Genomic DNA, 18,630 nt, shown 5'->3' on the forward strand with positions numbered 1-18,630 from the left:
GATTACTGCTTGCAACTGTGTGTTAGAGAGAGACCAAGAAAGGAAGCTAGAGAGAATGTGTCTGTGACTGTGTTTACTCTCGAGTTAAGGCCCTGATATACTTAGTCAATGATTTATACATGCAAATCTTTGTAATCCGTGTAATCTTTAATCAAAATAAGTTCCATTTCTATAACGGCATCTCTTCACTTTTCTGACATGTTCACCAGTGTGAGGGCGGTACAACCTGTCACTCACGTGAGTTCACAGCAATAGTAAACCGCAACAAAATCAAGTCCCAGACTACAATTTCTAAAAGAGTCTTGAAATTCAAAGTTTTTAAATCTTGGGGATTAATCATTTGTGAATGCAACTCAACATAACAATGTGGGCCCTTGAAGAAATGAATGGGAGTTTTTTTTTTTTTTTGTGAATGCGTTGAAAAAATTTGAGTTAGTGGGAAGAATCAAAGAGCCCATGTTAATGCCTCAAAAAAGGAATATAAAATAAATAATGGAAAGATGAATCGCCTCTTGCAGATATAAAAGAGAAAGTCTGTAGTGTGTTTTTGCATCTTGTTACTAAACTTGAATGTTTTAATTAAATTAATATGTGATGATTTAATACACTGATGGCCTATAATTAACCGCTAAAGTTTGATTAAGGGCTGTGTGCTGTTGGTTTTATCAGGGATTATAGACATAATAGGTAGTGCATTGTAATGAACTCCAGCAATAAACTCCAGCTAGTTTTTATGTCCCTTAATAAACATACCACGCTAGCAAGCAAGCACACCAAATGTTGGTAAATATTTGCTGCTGTTTGTGCAAAATTTGTGGGAAAATTTGTGTAAAACTCACCGCAACCACCCCAAGATGAGTTTTACATTGAAGGTATGACACGACATTAAGATGTAAACGTTTTTTTTACATTTTATTCATGTTTTGCCTCTGTAGGAAGTATATAAGGCTTTCCTTCAGAATACTTCCATGAAAAACTATAATCCCAAAATAGATGCCGCATTTATCTCATATCGTAACAGCAAAAATTTTAATCCTACACACCTCCCAATTTGTTCTTCACAGCGCTGTCTGCCTTCTTAACACTAATTAAATATCTGGCCTCCCACCACTAATTAAAAAGTGTTAGGTACACAGGCGGGTGCTGGGATGCCTGGGGAGGTGGAGGTATGACAACCTTTCTCTCTCTCTCTTAGTTATGTATTTAGCAGGGTTTATGTGTGAGTAACTGTGTATTCATGACGCTTACAAACGCCTCAAGCTGTGCTCCAACACATTATGTTTACACTCCAGTACACCTCCCCTCTATACATACGGAATCATATACAAAGTATTTCCTAAGTGTAGAATTGGCCTATACTGATCACCGATACGATCACCAAAATAAATAATACTACATGATAAAAGAAGGCTTCGAATAGACCCACTGGGGTTATTTAGATACTCTTAACAACAATGAACTTTAAGTATAAAAAACATGTGCAACATAGCATTCCTGTGAAATAAATAGTAAAAATAAAAAACAGAGAAGTCTTCTTTATCAACATAAAGTTATCAAATGTAAAATCAGTGCATATAGGGATGGGTATTGTTCAAAAATTTTCGTTATCGAGACCTATACGATACCTTGATTTTTCGATACCGGTTCCTGAATGATACTTTTTTCTAAACTATTTATGAAATACGTTTTAACAAGATTATATTATACATTACGTCAAAAAAACGGTGGTTTTATTTTTTCAGTTTGTTGACTTTTTTACAGACTTGGGGGGGGCGGAATATATGCCTCGCGCTCAAGCACACGCATAAAGCTTGCCGCAAAGCACTTGCAAAAGTAACCTAATGATTATGAATGTGTGGGGAAAAAATAGCAAGGAGACATTTTGATTGTTTATTAATAAACTAGTGTTTTCTGAGTCGGTGTTGGCTGCAAAGATGTTGACGATGCTGACTCGTCATCTCTGCAGTCTAATGAACACACACGCACCTATAGAGAGAAATTAACATTTAATTTGTATTACATAATCAGAGAGTATTTGTTTTCGATTCGAATTGGTTAGTTTAAAAGTAGACATTTCAAGCTTTCTATAGGCCTGTCTTGTCTGTGAGGCAAGTAGTTCTACGGCAAGTTAATTTATGTGACGCGCTCCAGTTCTTCTTGAAGTCGAAGACGGAGCAACTTTCTGCTCTTAAGTTTATTCCGTGCACTGTCAAGTGCTTCATCAGATTTGTCGTGTCTTGGCAGCAATTATCTTGTCGCAGATATTGCATTGCACGCTGTTGGCATCGAGCCTGCGTGTGAGCCACGTCTCTGGGTGTAACTGGCATAAACTAGTGTTTTTCCTTGATGCCTAGCCACAGCCAATCATGCAGCATGCTTTTTCGCTCACTGACGTTAACGAGATTTGGTACCGAACGACAAGACATTTTTGATACTCTATGGTATTGAGGCAATTCGATCAGTGCCTAAATAGTATTAAACTCGATACCCAGCACTAACTGCATAGTCTTCACTCTATAAATTAAATATAGATTAAACTATATTTATACACAGATTTATTAGGCTGCTGTCACTTTAAGAGCTAATACATGGATACAATATACCGTTTCCACATGCAACTTATTTCCAAACTGTTTATGTTCACTTAAGACATAACCAAGCTTGGCATTTTCAGATATTTCTGTGTGTATTTGACCGTTTAGGTGCGAAGCTCAAAGAACACTTTGCTTGTCCGTGTTCCACTCCGCCTTGTACTGCTCTCACACAGAATGGCACTTGGGGAACAGTATCTCTTTCATGGTTTGATGCAGTTTTAAGAACTCTTTTTATAAACATGCAAGTACTGCAGTTTATCAACAGAAGACTGCATTTTACGACAATCGCTGTTCTACAGTTGTGGTAAGAATTAATGGCACCCCTGGTAAATATGATCAAAAATGGCTGTAAAAAATAAATCTGCATTGTTTATCCTTTTGATCTTTCATTCAAAAAAGTCCATTTCATTTAAGTAAAATAATTGAAAGTGGGGGGGAATCACATTATGAAATAAATCTCCAAAACACGTTGGCCACAATTATTGGCACACCTAGAATTTTTTACGAGTAAAATATCTCTGAAGTATATTCCCATTAATATTTACCTTTTTTTTAGCACACCAGGGTGACTAGGAACATGAAATTGTCTAGCTATGACTTCTTGTTTCACAGTAGTTTAAATATGAGGAAACACAAAGGCCAAATTCCCTTAATCATCCATCACAATGAGTAAAACCAAAGAATACACTTCTGATGTGCATCAAAAGATTGTTGAGCATCACAAAATAGAAAGTGGCTGTAAGAAAATAGCTAAAGAACTGGAGGTCCTGGACTTTTTGTTCAGAGAATCTTCAGAGAATTTGTATCATGGATTCTAGCAAATACCAATAGATAAAAATTCAAAACTTTACGGCCTCTGCTAGAAATCTTATAATGGGCCATTGTTGGACAACAATCCAAAACAAACTTCAAAATCAACACAAAAATGTGTTACGGAGCACAAAATGAAGCTTCTGCCTTGACCGTTTCTGACCTGATGAGTGGAGTGAACTGAAGAGAAGAAGCACCAACATGGATCTGGGAATCTGAAGGATCTGGAGAGATTCTGTATGGAGGAATGGTCTCTGATCTCTTGTCAGGTGTTCTCCATGCTCATTAGGCATTACAGGAGAAAACTCAGAGCTGTTATCTTGGCAAAAGGAGATTGCAAAAAGTATTTAATAAAAGGGTGCCAATATTTTTGGCCAGCGTGTTTTGGAGAAAAAACATTTATTTAATAATGTGATTCCCCCCGTGCTTTCAATTATTTTACTTCAATGAAAGGTTAGATTTTTGCACATTTTTTTTAATGAAAGATCAAAAGGATAAACAATGCAGATTTATTTTTTACAGCCATGTTTGATCATATTTACCAGGGGTGCCATTAATTCTGACCACAACTGTAGCTGATTTGGACATTAAGTTTAGGCTTTTAGGGAGGAATGAAAGTGCCCTGCTGTTAAGGAAAGAGTTTCTTGCTGTCATTGCTAGTTGTTGTCTTTGCAATGTCCCCGCTCTCCACAAAGACATTTAACGATCAGCGCCTGATCACACACTACAAGATATTCTTAAGTTTATTGTGCCAGATTTAGCACCTCACGTGATCTCACGGGGAAGATGATGTAACCAAAATGGATAATGTGTATCAGTACATTGCTGTAGTGTGATGAAATAACAGGAGGATGCAAATTGCAAGTAAAACTCAGTTTATTAAGATGGTCAGAAAAAGACACAGGCCGGGGACAAACACTCAGGTGGTGATGAAGCAGGGACGAGATGGCGATCCGGTGGTGGTGCGGTGAACTGCGTGCTCGAGTGAAGACAACCAGGAACCGTGGAACATCAAACGACACGAAGAACTGACGAAATCCAGAACGAAGAATCTTAGCAGACGAGGCACAGGAACAGGACACACACCGAGGAACAACCACAACGATCTGACAACATGAGAGGGAAATTACTGGGCATATAAAGGGAACTGAGATTGATGACAGCTGGAGACACTAATCAACACAACGAGTAACCACACCCACACAATTACATTCACACAGACACATCAGCATGAGACAGCCGATTCATGAACCGTGACAGTACCCCCTCTCCTAGGAACGCCGCCTGGCGTTCCCAGACACCCTTACCTGTCGATTGTAATCATCGATAAGGGAGTGATCCAGAATGTCTCTAGCAGGTACCCAACTTCTCTCCTCCGGACCGTAACCCTCCCAGTCCACCAAGTACTGAAATCCGCGTCCCCTCCGTCTCGAGTCCAGAATGCGATGTACCGAATAAGTTGGTTCCCCATCTACGAGTCGCGGCGGGGGGGGAACCGGGGCAGGCGGATTAAAGTGAGAATAAAACACAGGCTTGATTTTGGATACATGGAAGGCGGGATGAATTCTCCTGTACGCAGGAGGGAGTTTGAGTCGGACTGTCACCGGACTAATAATTTTGGTGACAGGAAACGGGCCAATGAATTTGGGAGCTAACTTGTTAGACACGGAGCGGAGCGGAATATTCTTTGTAGAAAGCCACACTTTTTGACCCACGACGTAAACGGGAGGCTTTGACCGGTGGCGATCGGCCTTGGCCTTCATGCGCCCCCCTGCTTGGAGTAGAGTCTCACGGGCTCTAGTCCAAGTATGGCGACACCTCTGGACGAATGCGTGAGCGGAGGGGACCGCGACCTCGGATTCCAGACTAGGAAAAATTGGTGGCTGGTAACCTAAACTACACTTAAAAGGCGAGAGGCCCGTGGATGACACTGGTAACGAATTGTGGGCGTACTCCACCATAGAAAGCTGTTGGCTCCAGGACGACGGATTCTTGGCAACCAAACATCGCAACATTCTCTCGAGGTCCTGGTTGGCTCGTTCAGACTGACCATTGCTCTGGGGGTGATAGCCCGAGGACAGACTGACCGTGGCCCCCAGTAACTTACAAAATTCTCGCCAAAATTTGGATACGAATTGGGAACCTCTGTCAGAGACCACGTCCATCGGGAGGCCATGTAACCGAAAGACGTGATCTATGACTGTGACCGCTGTCTCCTTGGCTGAAGGTAATTTGGGCAAGGGGATGAAATGTGCCGCCTTCGAGAACCGGTCCACTACGGTTAAAACAACCGTCATGCCCTTGGAGGGCGGGAGGGCGGTGACAAAATCTAGAGCGATATGGGACCAGGGTCTTGAAGGGACAGACAGAGGTCGAAGTAGCCCATCTGGGGGTTGGTTAGATGTCTTACCAGTGGCACAGACTGAACAAGCCAATACAAAATCGTGAATGTCGCGAGCCATTAATGGCCACCAGAATCGTTGTTTAACTAAAAAACTGGTTCGCGTCACTCCTGGATGACAAGCCACGTTGGAGCAATGACCCCATCGAATAACGTCGGACCGTAACCCCTCCGGAACAAACAAACGACCCGGTGGGCAACCAGGCGGAGGCGTTACCCCTTCTAGGGCTGTCTTGACCCTCGATTCGACCTCCCATACTAGAGTGGAGACGACAATCTTCTCAGGTAAAATACACTCGGGAGTCACCGGGCGTTCGGAAGGATCAAAAATACGAGATAAAGAATCGGGTTTGATGTTTTTGGAACCCGGGCGGTACGAGAGAACAAAATCAAAACGTCCGAAAAAAAGAGCCCACCGAGCCTGCCTGGAGTTGAGTCTTTTAGCAGATCTGATGTATTCAAGATTCTTATGATCGGTCCAAACGATAAAGGGTACCCCCGAACCCTCTAACCAATGACGCCACTCCTCCAACGCTAACTTGACCGCCAACAACTCTCTGTTACCAATGTCATAATTACGTTCGGCAGGCGACAGTCGATGAGAAAAAAACGCGCAGGGATGCATCTTGTCGTCTGAGGAAGCGCGTTGTGAAAGAACTGCTCCTACTCCCACCTCTGACGCGTCGACCTCCACCACGAACTGACGTGTGGGATCAGGGGTGACAAGAATGGGAGCCGAAACGAAGCGACTCTTAAGTTTGGTGAACACTGCCTCGGCAGTGTTCGACCACCTGAACGTCGTTCGGGGGGAGGTCAAGGCGGTCAGAGGTGCGACTAGTTGGCTGAAATTGCGAATAAAACGCCGGTAAAAATTGGCGAATCCCAGAAACCGCTGTAGGGCCTTACGGGAATCTGGACTTGGCCAATCTACCACAGCCTTAACCTTGTCAGGATCCATGCGCACTCCCTCAGAAGAGATGATGTACCCTAGGAAGGGAACAGACTGTGCATGAAACGCGCATTTCTCCGCCTTGACAAAAAGCCCATTCTCTAACAATCTCTGGAGCACTCGTCTGACGTGTTGAACGTGTTCCTGGAGAGACGAAGAAAAAATCAATATGTCATCCAGGTAAACATATATGAACCGATCAACCATGTCTCTCAACACGTCATTAACGAGTGCCTGGAAAACCGCTGGACTGTTGGAAAGCCCGAAAGGCATAACCAAATATTCAAAGTGTCCTCTAGGGGTATTAAAAGCGGTTTTCCATTCATCCCCCTTCCTGATGCGAACCAAATGATATGCATTACGTAAGTCCAGTTTCGTGAAAATAGATGCTCCCTGCAACCTCTCAAAAGCTGAAGACATCAACGGCAAAGGATAAGAATTCTTTACCGTGATGTTGTTCAGCTCTCGGTAATCAATGCAAGGTCGCAGAGAACCATCCTTCTTCCCAACGAAAAAGAACCCCGCCCCCGCAGGAGAAGAGGAAGGTTGGATGAACCCAGAGGCTAGAGAATCAGAAATATATTTCTCCATGGCCTCCCTCTCGGGAACAGAAAGAGAGTAAAGTTTGCCCTTAGGCGGAGATTTACCTGGCAGTAGATCTATCGCACAGTCATAGGAACGATGCGGAGGAAGAGAAGCAGCACGAGACTTACTGAACACCTCCTTCAGGTCGAGGTACTCCGCGGGCACGTTTGACAAATCCGCTGCCTCACTCTGAAACACAGAACCAGACACAGAAGGACAGGCAGACAGTAAACAAGACTCATGACAGTGGTTACTCCAAGTGGAAACAGTGTTAGTGCTCCAGTCGACACGGGGATTGTGTTTGGACAGCCACGGGTGTCCCAAAACCACTGGTGCAAGTGGTGAGTCCATGAGGTGAAATGAAATGAGTTCCGTATGATTGCCCGAAGTGATGAGGGTGATGTCTTCAGTAGAATGAGTAATCCGGGGGAGTTCTTGACCATTGAGTGCGTTGACAGTAATGTGACGTGAGAGAGGAGTGATGGGAATCTGAAGCTTCAGTGCAAGTTTAAAGTCCATGAAATTACCCTCTGCTCCCGAATCCAGTAGTGCGCTGGTGCTGTGCGTCGATGTTCGCCATCTCAGTCTTACCGGGAGGAGGGTCGATGATGGTGATGAGGTCTTCTCGGCGGAGATCCCACCCGATAGTAGCCTCATACTTACTATCGGGCTTGCCCTTTTACCGGGCAGGCATGGATGTAATGGCCCGCCCGGCCACAGTAAAGACAGAGTCCTTGGGATCTCCGCCTTTCCCTCTCCTCCCGGGAAAGCCGAGCTCTCCCCACCTGCATGGGCTCATGGTCGAATGTGGGGCTGACCGCGCTCGCGCCGCCGGGTTGATGGTCCTCCGTGCTGGGCTGTGGGCGACTGGTACGCGTTAATCTGGTCACACGATTCAGACGAGCGTCAACTCTTAAAGCCAGTTCCACCAATCCATTGAGGGTCTCGGGTAAGTCCAGGGCATAAATCTCCTGTTGAACGCGGTCAGCCAGCCCATGCAGGAACATATCCCACTGCGCCTCCTCGTTCCAACGGCACTCTGCGGCCAGGGTGCGGAACCGGATAGAAAAGTCCGCCACCGAGCCTTCTCCCTGTCGCAGTTCGGCGAGTAATCTGGCCGCCTCCTTACCCGCCACTGCACGATCGAATACTCTCCTCATCTCCTCGGAGAGTGCCAGGAACGAGGTGCAGCAGTTGTCTCCGTTCTCCCACACCGCCGTTCCCCAAAGCGCTGCTCTCCCTGACAGCAGGGTCAACACAAATGCCACCTTAGCCTGTTCGCTCCGGAACGTCCGTGGCTGTAGAGCGAAATGCATGGAACATCTCGTGAGGAACGCTCTGCAAAATTCCGGCTCGCCGGAATAACCCTCGGGTGTGGGTAGGCGTGGCTCTGGGCTGTCTGCTGCAGCAGGCGCTGGTGGTGGGGGAACGGACGGCGTGGGGGGCGCAGTGGGAGTCCGTAGAAGTTGTACCTGTTGGGTGAGCTCGGACACCTGCTTCACGAGTGCTTGCACCGCCCGACCTGTGCCCGAGATGCTCTCCTCTTGCTGGTCCATACGTGAGATACTGTGAGCGATGAAATCGTTGATCTGGGACGGGCTTGCTGCATCCATGATCTGGTCAGATCGTTCTGTGATGAAATAACAGGAGGATGCAAATTGCAAGTAAAACTCAGTTTATTAAGATGGTCAGAAAAAGACACAGGCCGGGGACAAACACTCAGGTGGTGATGAAGCAGGGACGAGATGGCGATCCGGTGGTGGTGCGGTGAACTGCGTGCTCGAGTGAAGACAACCAGGAACCGTGGAACATCAAACGACACGAAGAACTGACGAAATCCAGAACGAAGAATCTTAGCAGACGAGGCACAGGAACAGGACACACACCGAGGAACAACCACAACGATCTGACAACATGAGAGGGAAATTACTGGGCATATAAAGGGAACTGAGATTGATGACAGCTGGAGACACTAATCAACACAACGAGTAACCACACCCACACAATTACATTCACACAGACACATCAGCATGAGACAGCCGATTCATGAACCGTGACATGTAGACATTATATGAGGACACATTATTCGTCCTTCAGGTCGATCGCTGCAAACCAATCTCGGGGACGGATGCATTCGAAGATGCGTTTCTGCATGAGCATTTTGAACGGTAGCTTGTGGAGACTCGCAGGTCCAATATCGGTCGTAACCCACCACTTTTCTTGGGTACAATGAAGTAGGGGCTGTAAAACCCTAACCTCATATCAGCTGGAGGGACCGGTTCTACTGCGTCCTTCACCAGTAAGACTGCGATCTCCGCTGGCAAGACATGGGCATCAGCTGCTCTCACTGAAGTGGAGTGGATGGCCCGAAACTTGGGGGGACGCCAGGCGAACTGAATCGCATAGCCGGGCCTGAAGGTCGCAAGACGGACTGGGGAGCACTAGTCATATAGGTTCTTCCACAAAACATTCGTAGAGCCATCAAAATCTTGTTTTATTGACTGCAAAATTCATTATAATGTACTGGTTACAAAACGGTGCAAAAGAAGAGAAAAAAAAAAAAGAACTAATGAATGGGAATCCAGGAAATTACTTTTTACTTTTTATATACATATATAATCACTGAAAAGACACTGTTTTAACACGGTTCTATGTTTGTTTTAAATTTTAATCTTAGCAAATGAATTTAAAGTCTTTTTGCAGTCTTTTTGTTTTTAGGAACTTCTTGTTGGTGATTTAAATGGATAATTCACCCAAAAAGTTAAAAGCACAGAACAAGGGTCTATAGAGCAAAATATAAAATCTTTATTGTGCGGCCATTATCAGATTCTGTCATGAATTAATCACATTTCATGTTGTCTGAGAAGTCTTTCGTATTGATTCCCGAGCCAAAATCTACAACAAACGTCTTCCATAACAAATCATAATTACTGGGGAAATGTTTTCATTAAACATTCCAACGCAGGAACGCCTCACTGTCTACAAACTAATGTACTCACATTAAATGACTGTTTCCTTATCACACTTGGGGAATGTGTCGAATTTTAATGAGATTTTTCCCACTAACTGTCTGTGGAAGTAGCTGTGAAATCCTACGATTGTAATCTCGCCTCACTCTTTACTGTGAGAGAAACGCATAAAGAGAGAGTGGGAGAGATAAGAACGAGGGGGAAAACAGGGTTTGGATAAGAATGCGAGCGCTGGAGATCGCTGGAAGCTCTAATTTAAGCCATGACCAAAGATGGTCAGATGAATAGAAGAGCAAGCATTAAGAAGTTCCCTTCCTTCCAGCAGTGTGCTGTGAAAGTGCTAGAGAGAGAGAGAGAGGTTTTAGAGAGGAAGAAGAGGGGGTAGATGATAAGGTTATGGGAGAGATATTGCTTACTCGCTTATCTGTGACAAGTGTGCATGTCTTTGTGTTTGTGTGTGTAGAGGAAGGAGGTTGCAGCAATCTTGGTTTCTTGTTACAGGCTGAACATCACCCTTGATTTTGGCTTTCTTCTCTTGTTCTCCCCTCATCATTGTCTGTTCCCCTGCCGTCAGGGATATTAACCCACCCAGCCTCCCACATCAAAACCATAACACTCCCCCCTCAAACCACAACCCTCTCTGACCCAGTTTTTTGGGGTAAAGGGCTATTGTGCACTTTTGAGAGTCTCCCCCTCGCGCATTCTTCATTGCGACACATGCTCGTGTACACGCATACAGTATGTGTGTGTAGGTCTCTTGTGTTGCTGTAAGGTCAGTTGTCTCTGATCTCCAAGACTGCTCTTCAAAAAAGAAGCATGCAGAAATGAGAAGAGGGAAAGCAGACAAGGAAAGGCACGAAAGACAGAATGTCGAGTATGTGTGAGTACAACTTTCACAGCGTGTGCTTGTGTGACTTAACAGACGAATACATCAGTGCTGTTTGACCTGACTTGACTTGAAGTCAGTATTTCTGTGAACAGGATGGGACTTTTGCCTTGTGTCTCTCAGTAGATATGGCATGTGTTCTATTATGTGCCACTGCTGTGAACCAGGGAATCCCAACCCCCTATTCATTTAGCCTTTACAAATTAATAAAACAATATTATTAAAATGACAGTTTTAATAATATTAGAGCTATCAAAGCGTTTTTCTCTATTCATTTATATATTTATGAATGAATGAATGAATGAACTATTCCTGTAAAAATACTAATGAAAACGCTAAATAATATCCACTATATTATGAGGTAGGAGCATATTTCTGGTGTAATGTTTGGGATTCATTTTGCTTTGCTAAACCTATCAAACAATGTTATTAAAAGTATAGTTTAAATAATATTAGGACTGTGTGTGTCAACAAATAAAAAAACGTTTTTTTATTTATTTAATTGTTTTTTTGTTTTTGTTTATTCGTTTATTTATATGATCTGTATGTGCAATAATACTAATACAATGCTAAATGATATCCACTATATTATAAGGTAGGAGCACATAGTTTAATTTTTGTTAAGGGGGTAATGCAGCTCTGGGGGTACATAAGACAAAAAAGGACACAGTCTGTAAATGAGATGGCAGACTGTGAGGCGGGGGGAGTGTGGATGGATGGATGAAGGGTATAGATTGGCTTTGACATGGGCACAGGGGCATTTTGCTGAATCTGAACACTGTCTGTCCCTGCCAAGGGGCAGGGCATGAGAACTGTGTGTGTGTGTGTGTGTGTGTGTGTGTGTGTGTGTGTGTGTGTGTGTGTGTGTGTGTGTGTGTGTGTGTGTGTGTGGATATAGAGACCCGCAAGAGCAGCAGGGGACTCAGGAGCAAGTCTCATATGCTCATCAATTGATCATCAATTTGGTCATTTAGTTGATCAAAAAATACAGTAAAAACAGTCATTTTGTAAAATAGTATTACAAATTAAAATGACTGTTTTCTATTGTAATTTTTTTAATAGCAAAGCTGAATTTCCATCAGCCATTACTCAAGTTTTCAGTTTTACACGAGCCATCAGAAATCATCCTAAGCTGATTTGCTGAATCATTTCTTATTATTATCAATGTTCAAAACAGTTGTTCTGCTAGCGGCTTAATGCCATGATACTCTTTGATGAATAGAAAGTTCAAAGTGACAGCATTTGTTTGCAATTTTAACGATTCAAAAGTCTTTGTCACTTTTGATTTAATGCATCCTTGATGAATAAAAGTAAATCAAGTTAAGTAAGTTAATTTCTTACTGAGCCAAACTTTTGAATGTTTTGAATGTTGTATATGGAAAATTATGAAAGGAGGATATCACAAAACTATTAGTTATGAGATATCCTATCTCAATGATGTTGTTAATTGTTTTGTTGTTGTTGTTTTAAATTAAATAACTCTTATCTCTCATTAAGTAATTTTATTATCATCACAAACAGATGCATGGCAAACAGATTCAATTATTTTTTAACTTGGCATGAAACCATAGAGGATGTCTTGTCCCTTGACATAAATATAACACAATACTAATGCTGAGTCACAATTTATTTTGTACGAGCATGTCTAATACTGACACAGGAAGTAATTGTATATTATTTAATTGTTGTTAGTTGTCTCCCTGTGACTCCACAGCCTTTGTGTGAGCGAGCGTGTGTGTGCCTGTTTGTGCTCAACAGTCACAGATACAAAACAAAGTCCTTTATTCCCTTTGGGAGTGAGGGCTATTTCAACCTTGTTTGTGTGTGCCTACATATGAGCCACATTCTAAGTCTATGTTCCTTACCCCTAGTGCCTCTACCAGCATAGTGAGATGCAGATTAAAGGTGAAGGGCTTGTACACATCAGCGCATGCCCTCCGCTAAGGTCCGGTCCTCTTCTGGGCAGGAGGAACAGGAAAGGCCTGGACCCTCTGGTTCTGTTGAACCATGTCAGGTCCTGTTTTCAAAGTGACCTGTGAAAAGAAATAAATTAGTCTATTCTCTTTTCTCTCTGTCTCTTTCTCTTTCTCAAACATATACTGTATACTATATACTTGGATTTATACTAAGATATTTTCTGAGATATTATAATATTACATGTCTCCCTTGTGTTTGACTGCTCAGATGCAACCTTATATGGTCATAACAATCAATACCTCATATGCTTTATTGGATGGAGAAATCCAAACATTCATTAAAAAAAAAAGCAAAACAAGAACATGCAGAGACAAACCAGAGAGGTCACACACTCACCCGCTCACCACAGCTGTTCTCCCTCAGGGAAGATTTGTGTGGTTCAGGCTCACTGCTCAAGGTAATTGTGTCTGCGTATGTGTGTGTGAAAGAGAGTTCCGTTCATTGAGTCTATTAACACTAGGTTGACCTTTTATCAAGCAATATATCTAGCAGAATCCACAATGAACTATATATGGATGAACTATGCATTGGTACAATATTGGTTATTGCCTGTTGTCGTTTTTATTTTTTCAGTTTTTATTAAATTATTGGATATTTAATAGTGCTAATTTCCTCAATTTTTTTATTTAGATTAAATTTTCCTTCATCTAACATTCACTAGAAATTAATTTACTTATAAAAACACTTATAATTTAATAACACTGTTAAATATAATCTATTAAATATAACAAATATCTTAAAACAATTTTTTTAGACAAATAGTATAATTGTAGTAAAGGCCTTTTTTTTTTGGTTTTCAGCCATAACATGAAAATAATTATAGCCACATCCATGACATAAGTGCTGTTCGATTTCACATATTATAATGAAGTTTGCATAAAACTTTATACTTAGTCTAAAACTTAGACTGTATTTAGTTATTTTTTTTATTTTTACTTTGATTTACAGTATTTCTAATTATGCAAATATAATTATCTACTTCAATAATGAAAGACCTGAATATCCAAAACACTGTCAATAACATCATATCATGAATAAAATATGACAATGGTTGTATCATTTTGCGTTCATAGCGCGTATAACACTAAATAACCCTGCTTTTTTGGTCTTGTTTCTGTTGTAAAAAAAAAAATTCACTTTTCATTATTATGCACTTATATTTGAAACTCTCTGTGTTTGTTCACAGAGTCTGTGAGCTGTGCAGTGTGGGACGCTGTCTGCCCCGTTGTCATCAGACGTCATGAGCTGGAGCTTCCTGACGCGTCTGCTGGAGGAGATCCAGCACCACTCCACGTCGGTGGGGAAACTCTGGCTCACTACGCTAGTTGTCTTCCGCATTGTGCTGACTGCAGTGGGCGGCGAATCCATATACTACGATGAGCAAAGCAAGTTTGTCTGTAACTCGGGCCAGCCGGGATGTGAGAATGTCTGCTACGATGCTTTCGCACCACTCTCGCATGTGCGATTCTGGGTTTTTCAGATCATCCTGTCCGCCATGCCCTCTCTGCTCTACATGGGCTACGCTGCCAATAAGATTTCCCACAACGAGAACTTGCGGGGTGGCACAGGGGCCGGTGATCCAGCTGCAGGTGACTCGGCAGGGAGCGGATACACCCAGCGTAGACCAAGAAAGATGTACTTTGGGGCACGGCAGCATCGACCAGGACACGAGGATGGGGAAGAACAACGTGAAGACGACCCCATGATTTACGAAGTGCCTGAGATAAGCAACACACGTCGGGAGTTGGTGCCACCACGACCCAAACCCAAAGTGCGTCACGACGGGCGTCGGCGTATCCGAGATGATGGCCTGATGCGAGTATATGTGTTACAGCTTCTGACGCGTTCCGCACTGGAGGCTGGCTTTCTGGCGGGACAGTACCTGTTGTACGGTTTTCGTGTGGAACCGATCTTTGTGTGCTCGGATAAGCCCTGCCCGCACCATGTGGACTGCTTCATCTCACGCCCCACCGAAAAGACCATCTTCCTACGAATCATGTACGGCGTCAGCTGCCTTTGCCTGCTGCTAAACCTGTGGGAAATGATTCATCTCGGAGTTGGAACCATCGGCGATGTACTGCACAAGCGAAACGCAGCATCCACTGATGATGAGTACCAGCTTGGCCTGCTTGCGACGGGTGGCGTGTCCGTCGGAGTAGGCGGGCCTTCGCTCAGCGAGGGGGAACCAGGAGGTGGGGTTGGGGTTGGTGCTAGAGAAGCGGACTATGTTGGTTATCCCTTTTCCTGGAACACTCCTTCTGCACCACCAGGCTACAACATTGTGGTGAAGCCCGAGACGATGCCGTACACAGACCTGAGCAATGCCAAGATGGCGTGCAAGCAGAACCGTGCCAACATTGCACAGGAAGAGCAGCAGCAGTACGGCTCCAATGAGGACAACTTTCCATCTGCAGGTGAGGCGCGGCCGCCACCCATCAACAAAGACGTGATACAGTTAGAGGCGGCGATTCAAGCCTATACCTTGCAGCACAATGCTAGCAATAACCACGACGAGCTCAACGACACTAATGACATCGATGAGAAGCCTCAGAGTAACATCACCACAGTACCTCAGAAGGAGCGAAAGCAACGGTCCAAGCATGGGAAATCTGGGAGCGCTGGGAGCAGCAGCAGCAGCAAGTCAGGAGAAGGCAAACCATCTGTCTGGATCTGACATTTGCACGCACACCTGAACATTACACTCAGTGGGCAACCTCTTATCCATTTCTACACATTCTAGACACAAAATATTGTGTGTATCCCACAGATTACAAAGACTGCGCATTCGCAATTGGAAAATATGCTGTATATATATTTTTAAATGCTTTCAGTGCCTTAAAGGAACTTGATCTTCCTAAAATAATCTTGTGTTCTCAAGATTATGTTAAGCTCTAAGAACATTCCCTCATAATCCTGAAAAAAAACTCATCCGTTTTCAAAATTTGGAACTATTCATTGAGGTACTCAGTGAGAGAAAGTCTTCCTATCGGATCCCTTTGGCAGAGTGATGACACTACAATCCGATTCCAAGCCAGCTGTCTTCTTATTTCCAGTGTTAAACAATAACTTTTACATTACAATGCTATAACAATGCAATGATGCACCAATGTAGTGGTGGTACTCTGTGGTCTTCAAGACCCAACAAAACAGTCCTGTGAAATAAGCTGATAAACTGTAATCTACATAAACAAACACACAAACACATTCAGTGCAATTTTTGGTTACACTCAGAGCTATGAGTGTTAGAAGCATCAGTGCAATACCTTTTAGTTCTTGAAATTCTAGATCTCTGTAGCCACCAAGACTTGGGATATTTAGTTGATGGATCCTTATCCTACTCTGTTCTTGTACTATCCCCTACTGGTGAAGAAAGCAGTTGCAGTCTAATCTTATCAGCCATATAAATATATACAGGGTTCCCACAGTCTTAGAAACCTGGAAATAACAAGTTATTTTAAAAGTGTGATTTCCAGACCTGAAAAAAATTCATGGAAATTATTTTTTAAAACTTAAAAGGAATAGAAAATTATTATTATTATTATTATTTAAATCTGTATGCAGTAATTGAATATTGAATGGAAAAGTTAAGGGAAAATATCATGGATATTCATTGGTTATAAAGTGTGGGAACCCTGTACATTTAGTTGCATATGAAAATTATTTTTCATTAAGATTGACTTGACAGAAGCTCACTGTGTATTGTTGCTATTGCTCCAGTGAACATGTATTTGTGGGAACATCCACTGGCTCTAAGAGACTTGATATAGCAGATCCAAGTAGCAGGTCTAACTTGGTCCAAATGGAGGTTGAGAGTTTAACAGTGCAATGTAGATATCCAAGATACACACAAAAACATTCACATGCACACTGTGTTGAGTCTTCCATTTTCTCTCTTACTGCCACATTCCAACTTGCGAGACTTTTGCCTTTATGTGGGATGTTTCAATTTGTGACAATTGCCATGGGAGACCAAATACTGTTTGTCACAATAAAGACATCAAGCTACTATGCAGTCATGCGGACTGAGGAAAACACGCCATAGAACACCATTGTGTGTGCCTGCGTGTGCGCGCTTGCGTGTAGCTGAGGATGAGAAGGTGGGGGAGTGATTGCATGAGTGCATGTGAGAAATTTTTGATTAACGATTAAAAAAATAAAAGATAATCCCTTTACATATCAGCATTTCAGCAGTATTTATTGATGCTGAAGATTGTGGCATTAGATTTGTGGTTTCTATAAGCGAGACTTGACTTGTTTGTATTTTTAAACATCAATTAGGTTTCTTTTTTTATTAGCTTTTTTAATACATGGAACTCAGCAGTGCCCATATGATTTGATTATTACAAAATACGTTTTGTAGGATTTTTTTTATAATTTTGTTGCCTTTACTTGTAGCAAAAACAAAACAACTTGATGTATGTACTTTGTAGTCAGCCAGTTTGCTCCGTGAATCCTTTTTCCATAGTCATAATCGATCCCTTCAAATATGATTTTGCATGGGAGGGAAAATAGGAATGTTTTTGGGGAAATTCCACAGTACTCTTTTCAGTGGAAAACTCTACACAAAAAGGATTCTTCAGTTTAACTACTTTGACCTTTTATGTGTGGAGTTGAGTAGCTGTATATTCGAGCGCTCCAGATGGAGTGAGTATAAGAGACCCCTCTGTCCCACATCTGAGCACCACTGCGTGTGTTTACGTTTGTGTTTTTTAATACGGGAGTGTGAGTGGAGTTTGAGTTAGCCGAGGTAATCCTCAAGAAAAACCTCTCTCGTACTTTTGTCAGCTGTCTGAGAAAGAGAAACTGAAGTCGTAAGCTATTTTACTTCAGAGTTTGACACATCGCTTTGAAAGCAAGTCTTCTCAGCTGCTCCAAATGAAGTATGATGGCATTCTTCTTACAGATGAGTATGTGTGAGTGTGAAAGCATGCGTTTCAATTTATTGTCTTTTCCTGGTTATCATCAAGCCAGTAATGTGTTTGATAAGACCTTTGTTTGTCCTGACTGGTATGTGATTCAATAAATGTTGTCACTGTGTTTGAAAATGAGGGAGAAAAAATGCATTTAATGTGCCAAGCTGGATTGTTCAGCGATTTCCAATTTTTGAAAACCCTCTCTTTGGATTTTGAAATGCATGTTCAGAGCTATTTTGTTAATAAAATGAAATGAATGGGAATTGTGTGCGTGTCTGAGAGCGAATATGCATTTGGCATTAAAGGCACCCGTGTCAATGGAATATTTTTTATGGTTCGTGAAGGGGTCAGCCTATTATTCATCCCTATCTTTGACAGATGATGTATTTGTGCGGGGGCGAGCCACGTTTGTCGCTCTAACTCATGTCCAGAACATCAACTGTTTCTCCATATTTGTCAAAGCAGGTTTCTCTCAGAATGGATTCCATAAGGCATCAGATTGGCCTGTGAACCATTAACAGATCATGGGGTTGGGGGGGGGGGGGG

The 18,630-nt window shown here is 42.7% G+C and overlaps 1 protein-coding gene across 4 annotated transcripts in view; it reads left to right on the forward strand.

The window, feature by feature from the left end:
* The window catches only part of gjc1 (gap junction protein gamma 1), a 35,393-nt gene extending 16,794 nt beyond the window's left edge, over positions 1-18,599 (forward strand). For 3 of the 4 annotated variants that reach the window (XM_079871280.1, XM_079871279.1, XM_079871281.1), the window contains exon 2: positions 14,358-18,599. In XM_079871280.1, coding sequence (XP_079727406.1) covers positions 14,412-15,845 — 1,434 coding nt within the window. In that variant the 5' untranslated portion in view covers positions 14,358-14,411 and the 3' untranslated portion in view covers positions 15,846-18,599. Of the gene's footprint in view, positions 1-13,065; positions 13,569-14,357 lie in introns of all 4 variants that reach the window. The other variant, XM_079871278.1, reaches the window with a different exon arrangement.
* Positions 18,600-18,630: the final 31 nt, after the last annotated feature.

Source organism: Squalius cephalus (genome assembly GCF_949319135.1).
Source record: "Squalius cephalus genome assembly, chromosome: 1".
Taxonomy (NCBI): domain Eukaryota; kingdom Metazoa; phylum Chordata; class Actinopteri; order Cypriniformes; family Leuciscidae; genus Squalius; species Squalius cephalus.